This window comes from Ovis aries, chromosome 3 (assembly GCF_016772045.2).
Source record: "Ovis aries strain OAR_USU_Benz2616 breed Rambouillet chromosome 3, ARS-UI_Ramb_v3.0, whole genome shotgun sequence".
NCBI classification, from domain to species: domain Eukaryota; kingdom Metazoa; phylum Chordata; class Mammalia; order Artiodactyla; family Bovidae; genus Ovis; species Ovis aries.
This window is the reverse complement of record NC_056056.1, coordinates 58,003,942-58,017,827: the sequence shown is the minus strand read 5'-3', so window position 1 is coordinate 58,017,827 and position 13,886 is coordinate 58,003,942. Positions and strand designations below refer to the sequence as shown.

Here is a 13,886-nt window from a genome sequence, read left to right as displayed (position 1 = left end):
TGTAAAATGGTGCAGCCACACTTTGGAAGGGGCTCAAAAAAGTTAAACATAGAGCTACCATGTAACTCGGCAATTCCAATCCTTGGTATATATCCATGAGAAATAGACAAAATGTATTCATACTGCAACTTGTATACAGAAGTTTCTGTCAACATTATTTATAATAGCCAAAGTGTAAAAGTAAGCCAATAAAAGTGGTATAGCCATACAATGAAATATTGTGTACATACTCAGTCTCTCTCTCAGTCGTGTCCAGCTCCTTGCAGCCACCTGGACTGTAGCCCGCCAGGCTCCTCTGCCCGTGGGTTCTCTAGTCAAGAATACTGGAGTGGGTTGCCATTTCCTACTCCAGGAGACCTTCCCAATCCGGGAATCAAACCCTAAAATCTTATATCACCTGCACTGGCAGGCAAATTCTTTACCATGAACACCACCTGGGAAGCCCAAAATGGAATATTATTTGGCTATTTAAAATAAAAAATATATATGTATAAATACAGGCTATGATGTGGATGAGCCTTAAAACTATGCAGGGACTTCCCTGGTGGTCCAGTGACCAAGACTTTGTGCTACCAGTGCAGGGGGCCTGGGTTCAGTCAAGCAATTAGATCCTGTGTGGTACAACTAAAAGTGGCACAGCCAAAATAAGTATAAATAAAAGTAAATATTTTTTAAAATGCATACAAAGTATAATAAGCAAGCTCTAAGAGACCACATATCACATGATTTCATTTATGTGAAATGTCTAGATGGGCAGTTCTCTGGAGACAAAAAGTAAGTAAGTCACTGCCTAGGACTGGTGGAGGGAGGTAGAGATGGATGGAGAGTGACTGCTAATGTGTATAGGATTTCTTTTAGAGTACGAAATGACTATTCACTCTTGTATCTTGCCTGGGAAATCCCATGGACGAGGAGCCGGGCAGGCTATAGTCCATGGGATTGCAAAGAGCCGGACACGACTGAGTGCTAACACTTCCCCTTTTCTGACCTGTGTGGGCTTTGGCATTAAGACTAGTCCACTTCTCTCTCCTACCTTCAACACCGCCTCCGCCTTTCTGGGCTTTGTCCCCTGGATTAAATCACCTGACCACTCTAAGCCTGTTTGTTCCTCTGAAAAACACACATTATAATGCCCATCTCGGAGAGTTAAAGTCACACACGCGTGCACGCTTGGTCATGTCAGACTCCTTTGCGACCCCATGGACTATAGCCCCCCACGGGTCCTCTGTCCATGGAATTTTCCAGGCAGGAATACTGGAAAATACTGGGTAGCTTGCTGCTTATAGAGCATTTGTCGTGTAGTGAGCACTTAACTCCTTCGTATGAAGCCTTCCAGTGTGCTCAGTTAGTGCAAGATTTGTACTAAATCTGGCTTTCAGAGACGTTACCACTCACTCTTCTTCATTCAGCCTCCGTTGTGTGCTAAGTGCTGAGCTGCAGTGAGGAGCAAGGCAGACACCAAGTCTGCCCTCTGGAGCTGTCAGCGCAGCTAAGGGTCCGGATGTTAAAGCATGAATTTGTAAGTGCCAAAGAGGAAACATCTGAGAAGTTGGGTGACCTTAGTCTTCCCTGGTGGTTTTTATCTCCTTAGGAAATTAAGTGTGAAGTCCATTACGAACCCTCGGTACCTGGACAGCCTGGGGAACCCCTCCGTAAATGGCCTGTATGATTTAGCTCTGGGCCCCGCCGACTCCAAAGAGGTGTGCTCCACTTGCGTGCAGGACTTCACCCACTGCTCTGGGCACTTGGGCCACATCGAGCTCCCGCTCACCGTGTACAACCCTCTCCTCTTCGATGTAAGTCCTAACCAGGCTATCCAGCCCACGTGGGTCTCGGGACTGCGGGTGGGATTCGTGCGTACTCACCCTCTCCCCAGGGCAGGTGTCTCAGGAGGAGGTTAGTTCCAGACACTCTGAGTGAAAGTGCTCTTTACTTTGAGATTTAAAACCTGGAGGAGCCAAAGCCAGTATATTCGACTTAGCCTCTAGCCCTGCCTAGATGAACTTCAGTCTGATTCTTGTTGAGAATCACCAAAGCTGGGTTATCTTTATGCAAAGCTAGGGGGAGGGAACAGAGGAAGAAGGGCGAGGGGAGCAGTGCTCAGATCCAGCCGCTTTTGTTTCAGAGGCTTTATGCCTTTCAGAAATGTGGGTGGGGCTTCCCTGGCAATAGAGCAAGAGTCTCTAACTCCCCAGATCTAATACCTGATGATCCAAAGTGGAGCTGATGTAATAATAATAGAAATTAACTGCACAATAAATGTAATCCAGAAACCATCCCCTCCCACCCCATCATGTGTGGAAAAATTGTCTTGCATGAAACCATTCTCTGGTGCCAAAAAGGTTGGGGACCACTGCCATAGACAACTTTGGAATTCTCTAGGCCATCCTGAGGCCTTCTGGCGGATTTGTAGGCGCTTACTTAGTGGCAGGAGGAACAGTGCCAGAAGGCCCAGCGCTGAGCTGAGAATGATGACCATCCAGTGCTACTTAGACACTTCCAGCTTCTTAACATCAGTTAACTCAACCTCCGGGATTCAGTTTAAGCTACTCAGATTAGTGTACATGGCCGTGATTTTTGTCTTAATCGTTTTAGGGGAAGCAGAATGTCTTGTTAAATACAAAATATTTTAAATGTTTAATATTTAAATAATTTTCAATATTTAAAGAAGTATTAAATTTAGTATTTAAATAAAATAAAGGTAGTTCCCTATCTCAGATCCAAAGTAAATTTCTAATGTTAATGGATTAAAATAAAACCGTAAGTGAAAAATACAGAAGAATATCTATCAAATTCTTAAGGCGAAGAAGGACTTTCCAGGTACATAGGGTGAGATGGAATTCTTTTTTTTCCCCCCCATACCCCAGCCCCAGCCACCCAGGGCTGCCCTGTTGCTCAAGGTTAAAAAAGGGCCGCCTCTGAGGGGGCTAATGACCCTAGTTATGCCCGAGCACACGTGCTCTGGCACTGTAGCTTGCCACACCCAGGTAAGGTGGGGGCTCAAAGGCAACAGGTCAAAGTGGAATTCTTAAAGGGGTAAACTGCTGACATAGAAACAAAAACCATAAGTATGTATGTTGAAAATCACTTGGACTGCTATGTCACTTTCTAATATCCTGTCTCTTTTTATTCCCTCTCTTCAGAAACTCTACCTGTTGCTCCGGGGCTCCTGTTTAAACTGTCACATGCTGACCTGCCCCCGGGCTGTGGTTCACCTCTTACTCTGCCAGCTGAGAGTCCTGGAAGTTGGGGCCCTGCAAGCAGTGTATGAGCTGGAGAGAATTCTCTACAGGGTAGGTAATGTGACTATCCTGGTAATCAGACAGGCCAGAGTGACAGGCACAAAAGCTGTTTGTATACGAATCAGTTCAGTTCAGTCGCTCAGTCGTGTCCAGCTCTTTGCGACTCCATGAATCGCAGCACGCCAGGGAATAGTCCCCTAAGAATAGTTACCAGGGTCTTCCCGGGTGGTCCAGTGGTAATACAGGGTTCCATCCCTGGTCTGGGAAGATTGCACATGCCGTGGAACAACTAAGCCTGTGGGCCACAACTACTGAACCCACACTCTAGAACCTGAGCTCTGCAACAGGAGAAGCCATTGCAGTGAGAAGCCCCGAGCACCGCAACTAGAAAGTAGCCCCACTTGCTTAGATGCACAGCAGCTAAGACCCAGGGCAGCCACAAAGAAAGGTCACCAGAATGCTGGAGCTTTAAGTCTGGTGACTTTGAGTACAAATAACTAGGCTTAAAAACATGAAGCTATAAGAATAATTAAAGAAATGTTCGTGAAAACAACATACAAATACAATTTTATCCATCAGTAAGCTTTTTTCCCCCCAAACCCAGGATCCAACCAGAGTTCATGCATCGCTTTGAATGGTTATATCTCTTTGATCTGCTTTAATGTAAGATATTTTAATATAGGGAATTTCTTTCCTTGATACTGACTTTTTTGAAGACATAAGACTAGTTGTCTTGTGGACTTCTCACATTCTGGATTTGTCCAATTATTTCTTCATGAGATTCACATTTCGGTAAGATTATACCTACCTGATGCAGAATCCTTTGTATTGCCTTATTTTAGGAGCCATCTGTTGTCCAGTTGTTTTGCTACTGGTGATGCTGGGTTTGGTGATTTGGAATGGATGGTGACCACCAGATCTCTCTTGTAAAGAGACATTCTCTTCGTGATTAATAATAACCTGGTGCTATTATAAATATTATTCATGATTAATAATTAATAACCTGGTAAAAAGTGAAAGTGCCAGTCTCTCAGTCGTGTCTGACTTGTTGCAGCCCCATGGACTGTAGCCCACCAGGCTCTTCTGTCCATGGATTCTCCAGGCAAGAATACTGGAACGGGTTGCCATTTCCTTCTCCAGGGTATCTTCCCAACCCAGGATTGAACCCAAGTCTCCTGCATTGCAGGCTGATTCTTTACAGTCTAAATGACCAGGGATGACCTGGTGTTATTATAAATATCTTATTTAAAATTTATTTCTGGTTGGTAGATCAAAATATTACTCACTTTTGTATGAAATAACCTGATTATTCATCAGGGTATGACAATTCAATGAGACAAGGATCTCATCAATTCTAATACTTTATTTGTGGATTTTTCTCAGTTTTTCAACACACTCATATTACCTGTGAATAATAGTAAGTTTATTTATTTTCCGCCTTTATATGTTTCATTTCTTGTTCAGACCTTATTAGGTGCCTAGGATCTACATGACTTTGTTCAAGGGGCAGCATGCATCCTTGTCTTGCTTCTTGTTACAAGGGGAAACCGTTCACCTTTCGTCTTCCCCTTCCCTTTCCTGAATAATTCAGTCTTAATGACATTAGCTGGGCAGAGCAGGTAGGCTTCCGCACAGAGATGCAACCTGGTGTGGGTTGTCAGAGCCCAAACGAGATGAGAAAAGCATTCAAAACAAGACCGTATCTGTGTGTGCACGTGGCTAAAAAACTAATCTCAGGTCAGATTTGTCCAAGAGAGAGCTTGTGTGTTGAGAGAGAAGGGTTTTCTTACACCTTTACTCAGAGTAAATTATACTTTTTTGGAATCCCAGGTGGCGCTAGTGGTTAAAAAAAACACACCTGCCAGTGCAAGAAACATGACATATGGGTTCCATCCTGGGTCGGGAAGATCCCTCGAGAAGGAAATGGCAACCCACTCTGGTATTTTTGCCTGGGAAATCCCATGGACAGAGGAGCCTGGTGGACTATGGTCCATAGGGTCACACAGAGTCGGACACGACTGAAACAGCTTATCATGCAGGAATTTGTCCATTTTGTCTAAAGTGTCAGATCTATTGGTGTAAAATTATTCGGGATGCCCACTAAAAATATTTTGGGGTGGAGTATACACACAGAAATTCATTGATTAACCCACAGTCTAACAAAGGCTTATAAAGTAACCATCACTGGCATGAGTGACTTCAGCATCAAACTATAGTCCTTATTTCCAGAAACTTCTCTTCTTTCTCCTCCTGGTGTGCTTATTTTTGACACTTTGTCATTGTACTTGCTTCCCTGGTGGCTCAGTGGTAGAGAATCTGCCTGCCAACATAGGAGATGTGCTTTCAATCCCTGGGTCAGGAAGATCTCTTGGAGAAGGAAATGGCAACCCACTCCAGCATTCTTGCCTGGGAACTCCCATGGACAGAAGAGTCTGGTGGGCTACAGTCCTTGGGGTCAGATAGAGTCTCACACAATTTAGCAACTAAGCAACAACACTGTACTTAGCAAATTCTTCGTTGGAATAAGTTGAGGTCTAAGATGCTGCCCTGTTTCTCCAGAGAGGCTTCTTATTGCTTCTGCCCTGTGCTTGGTGACCTGGGGACCATCAGAGTCCACAGTCAAGGCTGAAGGCTCCCTGGACTGCAGGCCGTGGGAAGCCAGGTGTTCTGTTCCAGGGCTCATCTAGTTCCCAAGGACACAGTCCTTCAGGTCCCCAGCTTTCTGTGTTTGTGGGATGGGATGTGGCAGGAAGATACCTTGTTTGATTCCTATCCTTTCACTCACTCTAGGCTTTAGATTTCTGTCCTGTTCATCATTTAAGACCCTCAGAATGAAAAGTTCAAAATTACTGGATTGTAAAATGTTTCCGAGGCCATGCTGCCACGTTGTACAGCTCCAGGGAGCATCCCACCTCTATCAGCATCTTCCCCGGAGGGACACAGCTACGCTGAAGGCTGCCCCAGTGCTGGGCGGTGCGGCAGCCCTGCTCAGAGCAGCCTTGGCCCTGGGCTCTTTAACCTGAATCCCCATTTTCCCTTCATTATGGCCTGATTATCCCTCACAGTTCTGACAACTCTTCAGAACTTTACATTTTTAAAAATATTTTATCCTGTTTTTTTTTTTTTTTTAATTTTTCATTTGGACTTGATAATCTGCGTGCTGTGCTATGCTTAGTCACTCAGTTATGTCTGACTCTTTGCAACCCCATGGACTGTAGCCCGCCAGACTGCTCTGTCCATCGGGATTCTCCAGGCAAGAATACTGGAGTGAGTTGCAATGCCCTCCTCCAGGGGATCTTCCCAACCCAGGGATTGCACCCAGGTCTCCAGTATTGCAGGCAGATTCTTTACTGTCTGAGCCACTAGGGAAGCCTTAATAATATAGCCCACTATCATTGGAAGCTGAATAGTCTCATTTACATATGTTTGTTTATTTATTTATTTGGTCATGCTAGGTCTTCAGTGTGGCAGGTGGGATCTTCTGTCTTCATTGTGACATGTGGACTCTTAGTTGTGGTATGTGGGATCTAGTTCCCTGACTAGGGATTGAACCTGGGCCCACTGCATTGGGAACTTGGAGTCTTAGCCACAGGACCACCAGGGAAGTCCCAGGACATTCTCAACTTTGATTTTTTTTTTTTTTAAACCAGCAACGTGGCCAAACTGTTTTGAAAAGGCACCACAGCAGCCCTGAGGTTTCTCCTTTCTCTCCCCTCAGATAAGGCTTTCCCCACTTTGGAGGGGCTGCCCCTTTTGCTGCTCATCATATACTTGCTTTACTTTGATCACATGGCTTTTCTCTGGTTTTTCAGTTTCTGGAAGAAAATGCTAATCCTACTGCCTGTGAAATTCAGGAAGAGCTAGAACAATATACAATCGAAATCCTGCAGAACAACCTCCTGGGATCCCAGGGTGCACAAGTGAGTTATCTCATCTCTCTGTTCCCTGAACACTTGGTTTTTAGCATAATTATCACAGTTCCCGCTACACTGTCTTTGACATCCCTTGGCTCAGACGATAAAGATATCCCCCTGCCGTGCAGGAGACCCAGATGTGATCCCTGGGTTGGAGAGATCCCCTGGAGCAGGAAATGGCAACCCACTCTAGTATGCTTGCCTGGAGAATCTCATGGACAGAGAAGCCCAGCAGGCTACAGTCCGTAGGGTTGCAAAGAGTCAAACACTTTTTTTTTTGGCTTCCCAAAGCAGACCTGGGTCAGCTTTGAATCCCAGCTCTGCCTCTTGTGAAGCCTGTGACCTTGTAAGTTACATAACCGTCCCCAAGCCACTCGTTCCTCATCTTTGATACCTGCCTGTAGAGCTGAGGAAAAGGTTAGAAGAAATTAGGTGCTTTGGGTACAGTGTCCAGTGAGGTGCTGGCTTACGTCTCACTTGGAGAATGAGGCCCATGTCCTGTTCTCGCTTCTCTCTCCAGTGCTAAGTGACTGCTGCCTCCCCATTCCCCCGTAGCATCTGTGTAAGTGTTAATTTGTTCAGCCAATGAATGGTGTAGGTAATCAACCTGTAGGGCTAATCTTGAGATCTGGTTCACCTAATGCCCAAGTTTCACACCAGAGATTATGACTTAAGTTGTCTGGGTTGGGGCCCCACGGAGGGGTACAAAAGCCCCCAGGGTGGGTCTCGTTTGCAGAATTAGCTCCAAACCACTAGTGTTGCTTAACTGTGGACGTGCCTTGCCTCAGAGCCCTGAGATCCATCCAGGGGAGATAGCAGCTGCTGTCTCAGGTTTAATTTAAAATTAAATTATTTAATTTATTAAATTATTTAAATTTATTGATCCTTGCTGTCTTCCAAGCCTACCACTGCCCTCATGATCTCTTCATCTTAGTAACAGCTTGGTAAGTTTCCCCTATTATGAATGAGGAAACTTAAAGAAGTCGCTTAGTGATTGGCAGTGTTTGGTTATGTTAGGGTTTTGTGGAGAATTTTAAGAAATGGGGTGGCGTCCTCTGATTTTTCAATAATAGGTGAAAACTACAAAATGTATACCTACTAGATTCTCTTCAGGATGGCACTCAGGCTTTTTGACTCTTTTTAACAGGTGAAAAATGTCTGTGAGAGCAGGAGCAAACTCATCTCTGTCTTCTGGAAGGTACATATGACTGCTAAGAGATGTCCCCACTGCAAGTGAGTCCTAGGCACTTGCCTCTGATTTTTTAAATTTTATTTTATGGATGTATAGTTGATTTACTATATTGTATTAATTTCTGCTATATAGCAAAGTTATTTGGTTATATACATCTGTATGTATTCTTTTTCATATTTTTTCATTATGGTTTATTGTAGGATATTGAATATCATTCTCTGTGCTGTTTATCCATCCTATACATAATAGTTTGCATCTGCTAATCCCAAATTCCCAAATCTTCCCTCACCTACCAGCCCTCTCCCTTGGCAACCACAGGTCTCTTCTCTAAATCTCTTGAGTCTGCTTTTCTTTCCCAGATATGTTCATTTGTATCATATCTTAGATTTTACATTGTTGGGTTTTTTTTTCTCTCTCCTCACAACTGTCCTCATGTCTAGAACTGGGCGGTCAGTGATCCGAAAGGAGCACAATAGCAAACTGACCATCACGTATCCGGCCATGGTGCACAGGAGAGCTGACCAGAAGGACACTGAACCCCAGGGTAAGCAGGTCCTGGGCGGCCCTCCGTGTGTTTTTCACGTGTGACCATCAGACGTGTCCCATGACTTGGGGATCCCTGGTCCTCTGTACCAAATGCTTCTTGGCTGTATGTTTGTGGTGGGCCGGCAGATGGTGGGTGTCTGGGGTCTTAGAACCGGCGGGCATCCTGGTGCATGCTCAGTCCTTGCCACTAGCATACAGTGTCAGGCAGTGCCCCACGGCCTGAATGAGGCACCTCTTGCCACAGGTGGTCACTATTCTGAAAGATTTTTGAGGAAGAAGTTAAGAAATCTACTTGATAAATAGTTCAAACCATTTTGTTGTCAAACAAGTGAGGATATATTTAGAACTAAAATGTAGGTGAGGGACATTTTCCTCAGTGGTCCAGTGGTTAAGACTCTACCTTCCAATGCAGAGGACGCTGGTTCCATTCCTGGTCCAGGAGATAAGATCCCACATGCCTCGGGACAGCTCAGCCCACGTGCCACAACTGTAAAGCCCATGAAAGTGAAGTTGCTCGGTCGTGTCCAACTCTTTGCGACCCCATGGGGTGTAGCCTACCAGGCTCCTCCATCCGTGGGATTCTCCAGGCAAGAGTACTGGAGTGGGTTGCCGTTTCCTTCTCCAGGAGATCTTCCCAACCCAGGGATCGAACCTGGGTCTCCCGCATTGCAGGCAGACGCTTTACCATCTGAGCCACTGGGAAGACGATAAAGCCCGTGCACAACAACAAAGACCTAGCACAGCCAAAATAAAAAATATATTTATTTCAAAATTAAAAATGTAGGTGGATTTTAAAGAAAAACTGTGAGCATCTAAAGAACATTAGTGCCTCCTGCAGGCTGCTCTAGCTGTCCTCTCAGATCCCTGGAATAGAGTGTGTCCCACTTAGCTCTGCCCTGCTCTTAGGGGTACCTGAGAAGAAATTTGAGAGACTTAGTGCTACTGCCTTTTAATTTTTGTAGTTTTAAGTTTGTTTAACAATGCTTTCCATGGTTTATTGTGATCCACACAGTCAAAGGCTTTGGCATAGTCAATCAAGCAGAAATAGATGTTTTTCTGGAACTCTCTTGCTTTTTTGATGATCCAGTGGATGTTAGCAACTTGATCACGGGTTCCTCTGCCTTCAAAGCCTTTGACTGTGTGGATCACAATAAACTGTGGAAGATTCTGAAAGAGAAGGAAATACCAGACCACCTGACCTGCCTCTTGAGAAACCTATGTGCATGTCAGGAAGCAACAGTTAGAACTGGACATGGAACAACAGACTGGTTCCAGTAGGAAAAGGAGTATGTCAAGGCTGTATATTGTCACCCTGCTTATTTAACTCATATGCTGAGTACATCATGAGAAACACTGGGCCGGAAGAAGCACAAGCTGGAATCAAGATTGCCGGGAGAAATAACAATAACCTCAGATATGCAGATGACACCACCCTTATGGCAGAAAGTGAAGAGGAGCTAAAAAGCCTCTTGATGAAAGTGAAAGAGGAGAGTGAAAAAGTTGGCTTAAAGCTCAACATTCAGAAAACTAAGATCATGGCATCTGGTCCCATCACTTCATAGGAAATAGATGGGGAAACAGTGGAAACAGTGTCAGACTTTATTTTTTTGGGCTCCAAAATCACTGCAGATGGTGATTGCAGGCATGAAATTAAAAGACACTTACTCCTTGGCAGGAAAGTTATGACCCACCTAGATAGCATATTGAAAAGCAGAGACATTACTTTGCCAACAAAGGTCCGTCTAGTCAAGGCTATGGTTTTCCTGTGGTCATGTATGGATGTGAGTTGGACTGTGAAGAAAGCTGAGTGCCAAAGAATTGATTGATGCTTTTGAACTGTGGTGTTGGAGAAGACTCTTGAGAGTCCTTTGGATTGCGAGGAGATCCAACCAGTCCATCCTAAAGGAGATCAGTCCTGGGTGTTCATTGGAAGGACTCATGCTAAAGCTGAAACTCCAATACTTTGGCCACCTCATGTGAAGAGTTGACTCATTGGAAAAGACTCTGATGCTGGGAGGGATTGGGGTAGGAGGAGAAGGGGACGACAGAGGATGAGATGGCTGAATGGCATCACTGACTCAATGGACATGAGTTTGAGTAAACTCTGGGAGTTGGTGATGGACAGGGAGGCCTGGTGTGCTGCGATTCATGGGTCGCAAAGAGTTGGACACCACTGAGCGACTGAACTGAACTGAACAATGCTTTCTGGTGTTTCTTCTGAAGTAGTGAAGACTAAAGATTTTCCATTTGAAATATTGAGCCCAGTGCCTGCTATGTCAGATGTGCTATGTGGATACTGGCCGTTCATGTTTTATTATGATGCAGTCAGTGTGCCAGGGCAGAAAAAGCATCACCTGTTTTGGACACCTTATGCCTGAGTGCATGCAGATCGCCTCAGTTGTGCCCGACTCTTTTCGACCCCATGGACAGTAGCTTACCAGGCTCAGGCTCCTCTGTCCATGGGATTCTCCAGGCAAGAATACTGGAGTGGGTTGCCATGGCCTTTTCCAGGGGATCTTCCTGACCCAGGGATTGAACCCAAGTCTCTTGCATCTCCTGCATTGGCAGGTGTATTCTTTACCACTGATCCACCAGGGAAGCCCTTTCAACACATGAATCTTGAGGAAATAATAAACAGTTAGATCATAGTATAGCAAACTTGTTTATTACTTTAAAATCTATTTTAGACTAATTTTTAGATGTATAGAAGAATTGCAGACATGCTACAGAAATTCTTACGTACTTTTTACTCAGTTTGCCCTGATGAAACATCTTAGATCACCATGGCACGTTTATCAAGACTAAGAAATTAACATTGGTATGCTACTGTTAACCGACCTGCAAACTTTATTTGAATGTCACCAGTTTATCCAGTGTGTGCTTGGTTACTAAGTCATGTCTGACTCTTTGTGACCCCATGGACTGTAACCTGCATTGGCAGGTGGATTCTTTACCTTCTGAGCCATTGGGAAGCCCAGTTTATCCAATAATGTCCTCCTTATGTTCCAGGATCCAGTCCAGGATACTACACTGCATTTAGAAAGTCTGTTTAATGCTTAACCGTTAACAGACACAAGGATGGATTTTCCTGCACTATACATAGCCCTTAAAACAATTTTTAAGGTTGGAAACTGTTACTCTAGACTTCAGGGCACTTTAGGGAATGTTCATAGATTGAGAAGAAAGGTGGTCAGAATTCTAGAGGATAACTATTTGGGGCAGGTATCTAATAGGCAGCCTTTAAGCGCCTTTGCCAAGCCAATTCTTTGGAGTAATTGTCACTGCAACTATGAGAATATGATGGTGCCAACCAAAATCCTGGGCATCAGAAACAAGTCAGCAGTGGTCTTGGATGGTTTTCGGATTGGATTGGTAGTATTTAGCAGGCATTTACTTGTTGGGGGCTCAGCCTTATGCCCAGGGACATCCTGTGGCTGAGCCCAGTGCCAAGCTGGGAATCTGACCTTGTGGCCTCCATTCTTAGGGAAGGCTGTGGGTGAGGCAGGTCAGTTACTCCAGGCAGAGATGATGGAGAGGCAGGTAAGCATTTGGATGAATGATCTGGCCACGTCCCTGGTATCTAATGGGGCCATGCAGTCAGGCCTGTGGCTCAGTGGTCCCCATGTACTCCTGATCTCACTAGGAGTGCTGTTAGCTTGTGAAATTCACACATGACCAGTGTGCTATTCAAGCCCCATTATGCAGCATTTTCAAGTGAGACCTCTTACAGCAAAGGTGCTTCGCCCACCATGAGTCAATCTTGCCCACTATTTGACTTCCCAACTTTTTTTCTTTCATATAGGAGTTCTTGGAGCTAAACTAAATAACATGTTACAGCTGTTCTGAAGTCCTGTTGAAGCAGATTTCATTTTTTTTTTTTTAAACAAGGTCACTGGATAGTATTTTTTTCTCAATATTCATTTTTATTCATTTATTTGGCTGTGCCAGGTCTTAGTTATGGCCTGCAAACTCTTGGCTGTGGCATGTGGGATCTAGTTCCCTGACTAGGGATGGAACCCGGGCCCCCTGCATTGGGAGCACGGAGTCTTAGCCACTGGACCACCAGGGAAGTCCCTGAGGCAAATAGCATTTTTGCAGGCTCAAAAAGTGCCTGGTTAGGAAGGGTGCGGTCCATGTGAGGAGGTGGCATTCGGCAAGTCTCTTCTGACTCGAACTCAGTGAGTGAATGACCTCCATCTGCCTTAACAGGGGTTAAACTGTGCTGGGGCCGCTTCCTCCACCAGCAGCTCTGAGTCAGGAGCTGAAGAGAGCTCCCAGATGCTGCTCATCTTCCTCAGTTCATCAAGGCAGATTAGTGAGAGAGAAGTTTCCAGAAATGCCCACAGAATTGTCCTTTAGGTTAATGGGGTCTTTTCTCTCCGCTGAACACCCATAGCTTCCTATGTCTGGCTTATCCCCAAGGGTCAGAGCCTCTCTCCATTGCATTTCCCTCACTTTCTTCAACTGCATTAACTGGTTGAAATGTTCTGCTTTTATAGAAATCAAAATTTTAAATGTTTTCACTTTTGACCTAACAATTCCGCTTTTATGATCTTATCCTGAGAATTATGCATGCCCACAGTATTAAGTAGTTTTGAATTGAAAATAGCTTAAATGCCTGTTAGTAGAGCCTAATTAAATAAATTATGGTACATCTTATTAATTGTTTTCTAAGTTACAAATTTCTCTAAAAACTTTCCATGATGTATCTTCTACAGTTGGTAAAGAAACCAAGTAGAGAATTAGAGGTGAATGAAGCTGGGTTTTACAAATATAGAAAAAAGCAGAAGAGTGGGTTTTTTTAATATAGATTATCTTATAGTATTTTGAACATGTTTATTTAAGCCAGTGAAAACTTAGTATCTGCTGGGTCTTGCTGTTACTAAGTTGCTTCAGTCGTGTCCAACTCTGTGCGACCCCAGAGATGGCAGCCCGCCAGGCTCCCCTGTCCCTGGGATTCTCCAGGCAAGAACACTGGAGTGGATTGCCATT

The 13,886-nt window shown here is 44.6% G+C and overlaps 1 protein-coding gene and 1 non-coding gene across 3 annotated transcripts in view; one reads left to right on the top strand and one right to left on the bottom strand.

Moving 5' to 3' along the window:
- Window positions 1–13,886, top strand: part of POLR1A (RNA polymerase I subunit A) — an 85,223-nt gene that overhangs the window by 4,627 nt on the left and 66,710 nt on the right. For both annotated transcript variants that reach the window (XM_004005884.5, XM_060412103.1), the window contains exons 2-6: window positions 1,592–1,796; window positions 3,144–3,293; window positions 7,055–7,162; window positions 8,304–8,389; window positions 8,789–8,892. In XM_004005884.5, coding sequence (XP_004005933.2) covers window positions 1,592–1,796; window positions 3,144–3,293; window positions 7,055–7,162; window positions 8,304–8,389; window positions 8,789–8,892 — 653 coding nt within the window. The remainder of the gene's footprint in view (window positions 1–1,591; window positions 1,797–3,143; window positions 3,294–7,054; window positions 7,163–8,303; window positions 8,390–8,788; window positions 8,893–13,886) is intronic.
- On the bottom strand, window positions 2,887–3,013 carry LOC114114267 (small nucleolar RNA SNORA76). The gene has a single exon (XR_003589097.1). It is a non-coding gene; the product is annotated as a small nucleolar RNA SNORA76 (small nucleolar RNA).